Raw genomic sequence first — 13,641 nt, forward strand, 5'->3', positions numbered from 1 at the left:
TGGATTCTACTTACATATATAGTTTGCTATGCTGAGCAGCAATCACAAAACTGTTTTCAAGCACCTACTCTGACACTCATTACACATGTGAGTTAAGCCTTAGGACAGAATGCATGATTTCTCATACTCAAAGTGTTTGCTCACGTTCTTACGACTTTTAAAGTACTGTACAATCACCTATGTTAATATTTCAAAGAAGCAGAATACATATTATTTGTACTTCCCTGGTTTGATTTTATTCAAGAGTCATTTTAATTCAATATTAAAGTCTCAGGAAGATAGATGTAACAAGTTTTGGCAGAGATCAGGAGATTTCCCCCAGGAGATCAACAAACTGGAATTGCTATTTTTGGTAAATGACAAGGAGGTCACTAGATTCTAGCTGGAATAAACAACTGTTTTAACATGCAGTCTTGTACACAAGAGTTGGCCTACCACAGCCCCAAGTAGCTAGCTGGAGGAGTCTTATGAAGTGCAGAATTTTTATTACCATAATAGCTTCCTAGGTGGTTGCGATTATATTGTCCTAACTTTACAGCCAACGTGGAAACAAAACACCACTGCAACAATCTTTTTGACTAAGGAAAATGTAGTTACTTGAGTCTTCCACAATTCTTTCTTCACTTAACCATTTCAGACAGAAGAGGCACAACTTATCTTAAACCAAGACATGCTGCAACACTGCAGTTGTCCCATTGCATGGGCATTTCATATATTGCTACAGAAAATCATAAGTGGCAACTCCCCCCACCCCTGTTTTGGTATAAAATTGCAGGCAGCAAGCAACAAGGAAAATTACAAGCAGTTGTTGCGGGGGGGGGGGGGGACCCAGCCCAAACCATGAAAGAACCCTTTGAGGAGTAAAAATCTGTAAAGCATTAAGAAGGGGAAATAAACTCTTCATGCACCTGATGTTAGTTGGCATTCCCAAATATCATGTGAATAGACAGGATGCTGGATACCTATGTTTCCGAGAGGTGTACATCCTGAAGAGCTTCTGTTTATTACTATAAAGCTTACTAGGAGTGAGGGGAAATAGAGGATCATATTACTAAGCATTCCATGTGAGGAAAGGGGTTAGGTTTTCCATGTAAGTTAAACCACTACCAATTTTCAATTAACAAGTCATGGAATTAATCAAAAAGCCAAAAGTTAAATTTAAGTTTGCTATGTGTGAACCTAGTCACTGTGGCTTTCAGTGAATCAGCATTTCTGAGCTTACCCACAGTATTTTTCTGACTATAATTGTTCTGAAAATAATTATATATTTGTAAATTGAAATGTACCATAGCAGGGTGGAGCACCATTTTCAGCCCAAGGTTCAAAACATCAGAGGCCACATGTCAGCAGTTGGAGCCACTGCTGGCATATTCTCCCCATTTACACACACACACACACACACACACACCGTTTTTACCCATGTGTATGAATGTCCACACATCACTCATACACACACACACCTCGTTCATTCATATACATACAAACACACACACACACACATACACTTGCCCCACCTCCGCAGCTGATCTATTCAGATCAGCTGAATGGAGAAGGAGCATTTTCCATTCCCAGTACAAAGAGAAGCTTCCTTTCTTAGTGCTTGCACAGAGACAAAAGAGAATAGTAACTACAGAAAGAACAACAAAAATTATGTTAAGAATATCAGCTGAACAGAGTTTTCATTTTAAAAGGTTGATGTTTAATTTGCAAAAGATCTTGGTTACATTGGTGCAAAAGGATAACAGGTAAAACAAATTAAAAGCAGTGCCCTTTATTGAATATTTTTCTTCATGAAAAATATGTACTGTACTTCTCATCGCTGTAGTATGGATGTGCAGAAAATTCAATTTATAAGACTGATGCCTGGAAATGGACAAGGTGTCCATAATAAAACATGCTTTAATGTTTCGAAAGATCTTAAATGTTGACTGCATGAAAATTGTGGATGTTTGTTAGTAAATTCCACAGGCCACTTCAAAAATTTAAGGTTTATTTTGACTTTTTAATAGTTGTGGTATTAGTTGAAGAATAATACAGAGTATTAGCAAAGTTTTGATTTTGATTCGATATAGATATACACTATACTTGAAAAGTCAGACTAATTATGTATTAAAAACTAGCATTTCAATCTTGGACTTACTAGCTAGAATCCAGTGCATAGAAGGGTTGGAAACAACCCCAACCAATCAACATTTTCTTTGAGTAGCCAGCAGTGGGAGAAGAACCGTGATTGTACATACAGTTCACAAACATCACTTTTAAGTAATGTGGTTATTGGTAAACTTACATTGTTAGTCCATGTTAGCCTTGCATGTGCAATATGTTTTAACCTTACTGATACACTGATTAGGAGAATATGACTATGTGATTCCAAGAAATAGAAAATGAAAGCACAGCTAATCATTATGTGGAAAAGGTCTAATTTGGCTGTAATGTTTTAGGATTAGAGGTGGCATGTTCACCTGCAGGGAAATTGAAAATGATACTAGTGCACCCAGCATGGCTCTACCTTCTCTAAGAAGGCAAATTTCAGATGTGCGATTGGTAGAGCCAACAAAGAATGCTTGCTTCTTTGTATTTAGATAGCTCTAGCAATGAATGTACAGAAGGCAGCATGGCATATGGACCTGACATGTGTGGAACTGAAAAAGAAAAGTTGTGTAACCACTGAAAATGTGCAAAAAAGTTCATTCCTCTTTCAAGTTTTGATAGTATAGGTTTAGACCGGACTTAGTCATACTTAGGAGTAGATTGAAAAATGGGACTTTAAGTTAGTTAAGATTTCATTGGGTCTACTCTGATTAAGTCTGGATCCAATCTATAATATTTTGAATCAATCAAAATATTATTTATGTAAACGCCATATCCATTGGTGTTTTCAAAGTTTTTATAACTCTAAATCCTACAAGCATGATAAGTAGGTATGCAATGTTTAGCCAATTAATTGGTTAAATTAATCAATTAAAATATTTTGATTGATTTTAAATGGTCCTAATTAATTGGTCAGCAGATTTTAAAAATGTTTTAAACTTGCATCCTTTAATAAGTCATGAATTTCCTTCTATAGTAGACTCATTTTCGTTTTATATAAGATAAGATTCCTCTAGCTTTACTTGATTCCTTTCGCTTAGCCTTTCCCAACCTGGTGCCCTCCAGATGTTTTGGATTTCAAGTCCTATCAGCTCTAGCCAGCACAGACAATGTTCACAAATCCTGGGAGTTGTAGTGCAAAACACATGGAAAGCATCAGGTCTATTTCTTAAATAGATTTCTTTCAAGTCTCAGTCCGGCCCCTGGTATCTACTAAAGTATACTGGTAGTCCTGGTATTACTGCAGAATCCAATATTAAGTAGGTAACTGTTGATGGGCATCCATGGAAGGCACTGAACAGCATTCTGTCCCTTCACAGTTGCCTAAAAACATAGAATTCCCATTTTTCTCCTTTCTCTAATTGGATCCAAGCATAATCTTTATTTATTCAACATTATACCAATATATTTTGATCCTGCACTCCCAAATATGCACACACATTCTCAAATAACATTTTAGATTTCTATACATAGAAACACACAAACCTGCTAGATGCTTCCCCTTGTTCTTTCCTTCATGTGTCAGAGAATGGAAGACAGAATGTTTGGGGAGGAAAGAAATTTGTTATGTTGGCAGTACCCATCGTGATAGAGTGACAAATACTATTAGATAAATTCTAAATTATACTTCGGTGTGTTAATTAAATTAATATGTTTAATAACAATACTATTATAAAACAAGCACAAAATGTGCAAGCAGGGACTCAGAAAAATATATATTCAAACACCATATCAACACATGCTCAACATGCTTAGTACATTTGACAATAGAGTGATTTGGCAAAGCACTTAATAGACAAAATGTAGTTCTCATATACAGCTAACAGAAAAGTGTAGGCTTTTTATTACATAAAGATATCCGCAGTAATGAAGCAGGTTTATTTAATAATTGGGACTAGAGATTTCACCCCGAAGGGCTGATGTCAGATAATTTCCACTACATTCTTTTCCTTTACCAGAATTCCCCTGTAATATATTTTAGACAGGCTATGGTTTAGCTATTTACATATCTTCAAAATAATTCATTTATAGAAATAATGGCTTGGATCTTGAGTTGCATAGAATGTAACCCTGCGAACTTGGTGCTTCTGCAAGTGGAAATGGGGGAGGTGATTTTTGCCAATTACCTCTCCCCACCCCCCTGCAGCCCTCTATGTCCCCCAGAAATATATCTCAAAGGATCAGAGAATCATACGAAACAGAATGGGAGGTGGTGTTGGGAACTGCAAGGGAATGAGGTAATTGGAGAAAATCGCTGCTCTGCCCCCTTCTTCTAGCAGGGAGCATCCACTGGATCCAGGTTTCTTCTACAACTGGAAGGAGCTTTTTGCTTTGTGAAGCAGCAAATCTGGATCCAGCCCAGTAACCTTACGTATAATGCCTGTTTGTCTAAGACACTGTTAAGATCGAGATTTCTGGCCTCCAAGAAGTTTACTCTAAAACTATTAGGAGCTTTGTTTCTTTTAACTCTTTGAAATTTACAAACCAGCTTTCTGTACCCATCTAAATGTGGTGAGGATGGAAAAGACGATGGATAAACTAGACTGACATATTTTTTGCCCGCCCGCCCCTCCTATCTTTTTAAGCAGTTGCATGAGTGTCTGGCCCACATATTTTATTTATTACATTTCTATACTGTCCCATAGCTGAAGCTGTCTAGGCAGTTTATACCTATCTGTTGACCTCATGTTTTCTTGCACTCAGCCAGATATTTTGGTCATGATCAAAATAGATCCCAAATCTACATAGCTTTCTGTTCTCTCCTATAAGGAGGGTCAGCATGCAGCATGGTTCTGACTACACAGAAGAGAATAAGGAATTTCTGAATGTATAGGACTCTTATTCTGATTCTATTTATTTTTCATCTTCTCCTATTCCTATAGCTCAGTATGCGTAGGTGACAGTTTTTCAACCAAAACAAATAATAGGAATTGCTATGCCATATGATAAGGCACTTAAAAAACAGCCCGAACTCCCAGAACTTTTTACTTCTAGATTTTGCCAAATTTCTAGTGGAAGAAAATTTGATTATTGTAGTGGGTTCAAACATACTTGATTACCCATTTTACCATAATATTTCCCCCCCAGCCATAATTCCTAGAAGCATAACCAGTTTGTTTTATTGTTGTAGTTTTTTATTTTTAAAAAACAGATCATCATTTGATTATTCTTTAATGTGAACTTTCTGGCAAAATGAGCAATCAAGCACATTTCTACTGACCAAATTCTTCCCTCAGTTGTAAGGGAATGGCTTTTTGACCATAGTTGTCTAGTCAAGGAGTATTTCTGAAGAAATAGTAATATTTTTATCTGCATTTCCAATAAGCACAGAAGTAGAATGTCATACATTTCTCTTTCACAGAAAATGGATGTTTCCAGGATTCATATCAGTATGATCCATATAATGAGAATGGAGAGCAGTCCTTGAATGAGTTTTATTGCTAACACCCTCCTACATATGTTTCTCACAGGAAGAGGAAACATGTGGATCCCAACTGACAATAAGGATAACAAGGTGACATTTAAGCTTCTGTTAAAAAGTAGAAGATTGATGTAGAAAATATTGCACTGTAAGCTGAAAGCAGCAGTAAATTGTTTATAGTGAGTTAACCATTTGCTTGTGTTTCCTAGTCTTTTTCTTTGAGCCAAAATCTTTGCTGGTATAAATTAGTGTGGCCCTTTGACCCCATTGGAGAAGTGCTGATTTACACAGCTGAGAATTCAAGTTGTGAAGTGAGAAAACCTATTTTCTCTTCCATGTGTAAGCACAATTAGCATGAATTTTATATAAAAAAGAGCAACCAATGGAAGTCAGCAGATGTAAGCTACTCTAAAATCGAAATGAATAATGTATCCTTATGCAAAGTAGGATAAATTAGCAATAACTGAGTCAGACACAGGTAATATTTTCCTAGATGCTATTAGAAGATGAATTTTCAGCAGGGTTTTGAGGGCTTGGGGGGAAATCCTTTTGTAGTCTGATTGTAAGAATGGTTCCAAAGCGAAAGAAAATATTATATTTGTGTTATTATGCTTGCAGGATGTGTAATTGGCAAATTTTGCTACCTGTGTTCCTTAATAAAAGGAAATAAACAGCAATGGGTAGGAGAGGAAGAAAGAGAAAGAACAAGACAAAACCACACACTGATTTTCATCAGCTCAAACAGACATCAAGTACAGCACCAGCTGCCATATTTTTACCTACTTTGTAGGGCTGCAGGTATGCAAGGCCTTCAGATGAGGCTTCCAGGTAGCAATGGAAACAGATTTCTCATCAGCCGCATAACTACGCCATACACACTATGTGCAGGATATATGATAAAGAAAGAAAAAAGGCAAGAGGGAGCAGGGGTGAAACAAAAATTGAAAAGCATATTAGTAAACCAATACAAGTCATGTTTTTCTTGTTTCATTCATAGCCTTGATACATGCCTGAGGGATGGAAGAATACTTTCGTAATATCGCCAGGTGGCTGTCAGGTTTGTTCGCCTGGAATCAGTAGACTAAAACCGCCAAGCAGCCTGGTGTGAGGAAACAATAGAAAGCACAAAGGAGCCAACAATATATGAAATGAAGCAATGTTTTCCTATGGAAAATCTGGATTTTGTTCAAGCTGGAAGCAATACCTGTTACACTGGCTTAAATAATTAGTTCAGAAGGGTTATGCTAGTAAAGTGCAGTGAAGATAGGGTTGTGAGTATTAAACATAAGAAAACAATAAACAGGAATGTCATAATTACATATTCTAACCAGATTTCTCACTGGTGATGTAAGTTACCACATCTTTAAGAAAGCTTTTTTCCTGTATTCTTTTTGATTAGTGCAACTAACTTTAGGTATGCCTCTTCATGTTGGCAGGAGTGCATTGGAATTATTAAGTGGTAACATGGAATGGACTGTGGTGAACGACAGTGCAGCGCTGCACAGAGGGAACTCAACACATACCCCTTCCCAGCTCTTTAAAGGAGATGCTGAGGTGTTTGGACATTTTCAGCATTGCCGCCTAATACGGCATAGTGATTGCTGAGCCACTCCTGTACCATGCAAGACATGTAAGTGATACCCTAAAAAAGTACCCCTAAACACTCGCTTAGTTCCTAAACACTCACTTCCTAATGAAAAATTAGGCAAAGGACACTTCTATGGTAATTTCAATATCAGCATAAATTTTAAATCAAAGGTTTCAAAATTGTGAATAACAAGTAGATTTTGTGCAACAACAAATGGATTTTCATCCTACTATTGAGCATTTGAAACAATGACAATTGCAATAAATCACATCAGTATCAATAAGATTATGTTGAAGAATATTACTTTTACTAGGATAATAAAATCTAAATAGCAGTTCACATACATTATCTCAACAATACTTAATTGGGGACTTCCCTACTCACACTTTTAATTACTGTATGATGCCAATGCCCTACGAAACATATTAACATCCATTAACACTTCTAGGAGAGTGTTCTTTATTCCCAGTTTTTTAAATACTCTCCCTACTTTTCATTTTAGTATAAAACAAGACATTTAGATCAAGTGCAGAAAACAATCTCCTTCACCATTAGACATCTTATTCCATTATAAGCAAAAGACAAACACCAATCAGTATAATTCATTCTTTAAATGACTCTTGGTTATGGTTGTGTCTGATGCAGTTAGAAGCTTCTTACAGTGCAATCCTATGCATGTCTGCTCAGGGAAGATTAGGGAAGGCTGCATTGGGAGAAATTAGAATGCCTAGAAGAACTTTCTCCTTGAGTTCATTCAACATGAATCCTGGGCTAAATTCACACTAGTAGTTAAACCCTAAGTAGTTAAATTACTTAGCCTTCTGCTAAGAAACGGGCTTGCAGTCACTATTTGGACTACCATTCTCATATTCTGGAATGAATTAGTAGTGTGTCCAGTCCATATATACCCAGGCTCTTAGCTGATAGTAGCCAGCTCATAACTGTATTCTAGTTAAATGTTAGCAAAGACAGGAAGTGAATTCATTCTTTTTTTCCCCCTGAATATGAAAGCAAGATCATCAAATCCATTTTTTAAATAACTCTGCTCGGTTTGGAGAGTAGTATTTTCCCCCTGTGTTATTACTTACAATGTAAAGGAAGGTCTTCCGCTGGCCAGGAACTGTGCACTGGAGCAGTCAAACTAGAATGTGATCCATAGTCAGTTCTGGCATATTGCCTTCCCTCCCAGCTATCATTCTATTTTGTGAGTGGGAATACTCTGACTGCTCAGACCTTACCTCCAAGGCAAGCATAAATGACACACTGGGGAAATGACTGATTGATCCCCAAAGAGACATCTGGCAGTTGTATTTCATGGGCATAATCCAGCATAATTTGGGAGTATGTTCTGCTGCCAAAAACTTTTAGAGGAGATTTGATATGTCTCTCCAAAGAATAATGATAACATAGGAAAGGAGAAGAACAACAACAATATGGGAATAATTCTGGGCTCTTACATATTGCACATTAAACAAACAAACAAAAAGAATAGCTCCCTTCAAACAACATAATCATTTTGAGTATAGGATGCCTCTTGATTTAACAGGGTGTTAAACAAGCCATGGAATTCAACATATCGCATTGAGCTCACATCAACAAAATGAAATCCTAAAAGGAAATGTAATTCAATGAGCAGCCATTTAAAACAGCAAATACGCTAACATTTCTATGTGCGTTGACACCTTTTGCAAATCAATACCACTGGTATCATTGGTAACGTATCCATTATTTTAGGCAAAAACTATTATGTTCAATCATTCAAACAACTGTACTGAATTCTTTGGACTGAGATCTCTTAATTCAAACTGAATGTATTGCCCCTGGCACACTGTCAGAGTTCCAGTACTGAGAATTAATGGAATGTGGGCAAAGTATGCTGTGCCATCAATTAATCTGTCATTATTTATCAGTTCTCGGTTTTTCTAGAAAACGATATTGTAAACTGTCATGCAAAATATAATAAAAATTGTACCCTTCTAGTTCTTTTGGAATGATCACTTGATGAAAATACAACAGTGCATTCCAAGCACTGAACATGAAACTTATCAGAAATAACAAGCATAACGCAGCTCTATTGAAATAAACAGGATTTGTTATGCTAATTTCAATGGGAAATGATGGATTTTACCCAGGAACTCCAGTTCAAAAGAGCACATACATGCCAAGTAGTTAGGGTTGCGTGTGCATAGTCCTTTTAAAAAACCTGAAATCATGTCTATCAGCTGATTTTGCAGGGAGCAGGGCCAAAAGGGACAGAATCTAGCCTCTACTTCAAGCTACATATGAGGCATCCCAGCTGCTTGATCAACCACAGCTTATGCACATGATTCCCTCTCCTGCTAGAATTCTGTATGTAGGCAGCCTGATTCTGTATGAGTATGGTCCCCAGCTGGATTGGGATGAGGAAGCTTATTGAACATGCTGTATCAGGAGAAAACATCCAAATAATGTCTGCATTTCTTTTACCCTCTACATGACCGGGAATACATAATATTCACTAACAAGCACTTCCAAGAATTTGATTTGTCTGCAACTTACTTGAATTAAACTGGCAGCGGGATTTCTTCTTTTTTCAAAATGTTTCTGACGATGCTGCTCCTGCACTTTTAATGCAAATCCTGACCCAAGAATGCCCTGGAGTGCAGTACAACAAATGTTCATGGTCAGGACAGTGATTCTGGTTAAGGTTCGGAGTACACAATCTCTAAAATTGTGTAGAAGTGAATAGAATTTTTATGAACTACCTAGGGAGCTTCAGCTATTGGGCAGCATAGAAATGAAATGAATACATCATTTAAAGCACAGCAGGGGTGGGCAAGAGGAAAAGTGTTGAAGCCTTCCCCCCTTTTTTTAACCGAAGCCACATTTCTCCAGCCATTTTTCCCACAAGAAGGGTGACTTCCAATCTTTGTGCGCCACCAGAGGAAAAATGGGTAGAAGCTGTTTTAGTGGAGAAAGTGCAGGCAGAAGAAATTTCCACACATACCCTCCCCAATTGCTGTCGCTCTGCTGACAGAAGGTTCTTTGATCTGGTAGAGGCTTCTGTCAGCAGAACAGAGAAGGTGATTTTCGGTGATGCCTTCTCCTCACTGCACCATTTCCCACACTGTTCTGAAGGGTCCCTGAACCCTCTAGAGCAGATTGGGTGGATGGAGGAGACATACACGGAAGAAAGAGAATCTCCAAAAAATGTCTGCTTCCTTATTCTGTTGATAGAGGCCTCTGCAGAATCAAAGAACCTATTTTCCTTCATGTGGATTATCTCTGTGATAATTACAAAAACTTTGCAAGGGTATGTAGTAGTGTTATTTCCTTATTACTGATGAGAGGTTGGGACTGAAAAACATTGGTATAACTAGTTAAGCTTCTATGAAGGTATGACCAATCTAATATTGGAACCAAGGACCTCTATGTCATAACACATTTTTAAACCACTACACTATATGAGCTTATTGCATGCATACCATTACACATGCATGAGTAAAAGGGACCATTGTATTGGGAGGTATTATATGTAAATCTATGCAATAGTTATTCAATGGAAAATGGCATAGTTAGTATATATGTAAAAGGTTCCATTTGTGGCATCTTCTTATCTATATAACTTTTTGAATTTGTGAACTAGATCTCAATGTCATATCCTTCAGGTATGAGTTTTTGCAGGAATTTAGGTAGGAAATAGTTACAGAGTTTCTTTCAAGACCTAGTTGGCACCTAGATCAGAAATAATATCCCTGACTACAAGGCAAATGCTTCATTTTAATAATTAATATGAAATAGCATGTCTGCAGGGCATAGGAAAATGTGGTTAATTATTTCACCGTTTCGGTATCTGAGGTCAAATACATTTAAAATATTCATAATTCTACTAAAAGTTCACGAGGATAGAATAGTGTGTTCCTAAGCCTTCTGCAAGATGAGTAAAATTTCTTCTGGATGATTTTCAGCAGTCCAAAAACTGGTATAACAATAATCAAATTACTTTTGCAAAAAAAAAAAACCCTGAATGGATCTGCATGAAAAACACTGTTATATTAATTACCACATACTCTTTGAAGATCTATGAAGTATGTGCTTGTACAAGGCAGATGTATTTTCTGTTGGGGATACTTCTGTGTTGACAGGAGGAAGCTGGTAAACCAGCCTACACAAATCCTGTAGTTCTCATCAACCATCAGCACAGATGGGGAACCCAGGTGGGCTGAATAACCTGGCATTTATGCATAGTGGGGGCTGATTGCATCACATCTGATAAGCCCTATACTAACATGATTCACACAGAAGCTGCTTATTGTTTGTGACTGTGAAAAGATATATGAATACAAGATTGCCAGACAAAACTTTTGGGTATGTCAGATTTACACATTTGTCATGGGATGAATGAGCTTTTAAAGTATCTTAACCATAATAGGAGTTGTGGACTCATGCACATACTGTTAACATTAGGGCTGTACAAGCAGTCACAGTCACTCAAACTGGGGGTGGGATGTCCGTGACCATATTCCTGCATGTTCGGCTACCGCAAGATGTCTCTGAGGTATCTGGGCATGTAGGGATGCTTGGGGTCGCATGCGGGCTTGGACACATCCCAGCCTTACGTTAGCACTGTGTATGATGCAGGAAAATGCTTGCATGGGGCTATTGTTCACACATCCATCAGCTTAGAGCAGGAGTAGACAACCTTATTGGGCCGTGGACACAGTTGGCAATTTGAGAAAATGTTCTGGACACCATCACAAAATGGTTGCCATGGGAGGTGTGGCGAAGGACAAATAACCTGCCCCAAAGACTGAGTATAAGGTAGAGGTGGGTCTGAGCCCCAACACACTAAACAACTCACAGTTTTCAGCACCGACAAAAACCTATTTCACAGCAATCCCAGATGCTGGTAGGAAAATGGTATTTTGTTTTGTTTTAAAATAAGAGAGGTGGGGGAACCAAGAAAAGTATCTCGGTGAGCATTGTTGCCCAGAGGCACCACATTGCCTACACCTGGCTTAGAGTGTGATTCCTTCATTTTTTCCACAGAGTTCTATTTCATAGCGTGTACGCCGCCCTGAAATCTTATTGATATAGGGCGGGATATAAATGTTTTTAATCAATCAATCAATCAATAAATACATAATAAAGATACTCACAGCAGGTAATGCAAAGAAAGAAATCCCAAGAAGGGCAAAACCTGCAGACAGCAGCCTTCCCAGCCAAGTAAGAGGAGTTTTATCTCCATAACCAATTGTTGTCAATGTGATCTGGAAAGAAACAAATGCAAATCAGTGTGAGAAAAAAGTACAGTGCAGATGTCAAGAATTTTAACATTAACTGATCAATACTCACAAAAACAAATGATACAAGAATAACCAAACCAGGTGGATTCCACTGTGCTGTAAGCACTGATTTCAGTGGAGCTTACTCACTAAAAGCAGCCCTGTTCCTAAAGTGATTTTTAATATATTTGAAAACAAGATTTTCCTCAGCCAGATTCTGAAACTGGATTTATGCCTTGCTGGGGTGAGGGTGGTACCTGAGGGTATTTCAAAAGGGGAGAATGAGTGGGCATAGAAGGCATTAACTCCCCTTCCTGCCAGCTCTTTCCCATTTACACACACCTCCCACAATTCCATGTCTTCAGCAAACAAATTTGGGAACAGGCACATGCAGGGATATTAACGTAACTTGCCTCCTGGTTAAATAACAGACTCAGATTCCTCTGAAACAATTGCAATATGAACCCTGAGATAACAGCCAGCTTTAGAATTAGAATTAATCTGTAAGTCTAAGCAAGTGTAAGTATAATAATCAAAATGCATTTTTATTTGCAGGAATTGAAATGAGAGGTAGCTGAGAAGTTAGGATAACCTGGGAAGCCCGCATGTGAATATTACAAAAACATAAAATGTGTATGAAAGGTAAGTCAGTGACGTTCATGAAGAAGATATGTTTCTTTATGCTCACTATTTCACTATGCACATTAATCTGTAATAGCCTGAAAACACAAACAATGAAACCATGACTTCATCAGTTTGTTTATAAGCATGGCAGGACAGATGCAGAAGTACATGCTGTTCAGCACTCTAGGTGCAAAGACACCATACAGTAAGAATTTTAAAGAATATATCTTTCTGGGTTTTATTTCAATTATTATTGTCACAGTGAACATGGTCATAATCTCTCGTATTTGAGGAACCCCTCAGAGAATCCTTCACTCAACCTGCAAATTATTTTCTTTTTGTTAAATAATGATTTTCCCCATACCATTTCCACTAGAGATTACTTTGTGAAAGCCGTTTGTATAATTGTAAATTTGAACTGTATAATTAATTAGTACCTGTACCATCACTAACGACAAGGTATAAGAACATCAACCCCCTCCGCTTCTGAGATGAAGTCAGTGTAATTTCACCATTCATTCCCATATCTTAGCAATAAGGTTGTTGTTGTTGTTGTTATATTATTATTATTATTATTATTATTATTATTATTATTATTATTATTATTATTATTATTATCCCGCCTTTTGCCCAATACTGGGCATCAAGGTGGC

At 37.5% G+C, this 13,641-nt stretch overlaps 1 protein-coding gene across 5 annotated transcripts in view; it reads right to left on the reverse strand.

Annotated features, from left to right (window-relative positions):
* The window catches only part of KCNQ5 (potassium voltage-gated channel subfamily Q member 5), a 322,595-nt gene that overhangs the window by 27,360 nt on the left and 281,594 nt on the right, over positions 1-13,641 (reverse strand). For 2 of the 5 annotated variants that reach the window (XM_063125808.1, XM_063125806.1), the window contains exons 6-9: positions 12,239-12,349; positions 9,639-9,734; positions 6,296-6,390; positions 3,577-3,603 (exon numbers count right to left, since the gene is read on the reverse strand). In XM_063125808.1, coding sequence (XP_062981878.1) covers positions 3,577-3,603; positions 6,296-6,390; positions 9,639-9,734; positions 12,239-12,349 — 329 coding nt within the window. Of the gene's footprint in view, positions 1-962; positions 1,020-3,576; positions 3,604-6,295; positions 6,391-9,638; positions 9,735-12,238; positions 12,350-13,641 lie in introns of all 5 variants that reach the window. The other 3 variants (XM_063125804.1, XM_063125805.1, XM_063125807.1) reach the window with 3 other exon arrangements.

This window comes from Elgaria multicarinata, chromosome 4 (assembly GCF_023053635.1).
Source record: "Elgaria multicarinata webbii isolate HBS135686 ecotype San Diego chromosome 4, rElgMul1.1.pri, whole genome shotgun sequence".
In the NCBI taxonomy this organism is placed as follows: domain Eukaryota; kingdom Metazoa; phylum Chordata; class Lepidosauria; order Squamata; family Anguidae; genus Elgaria; species Elgaria multicarinata.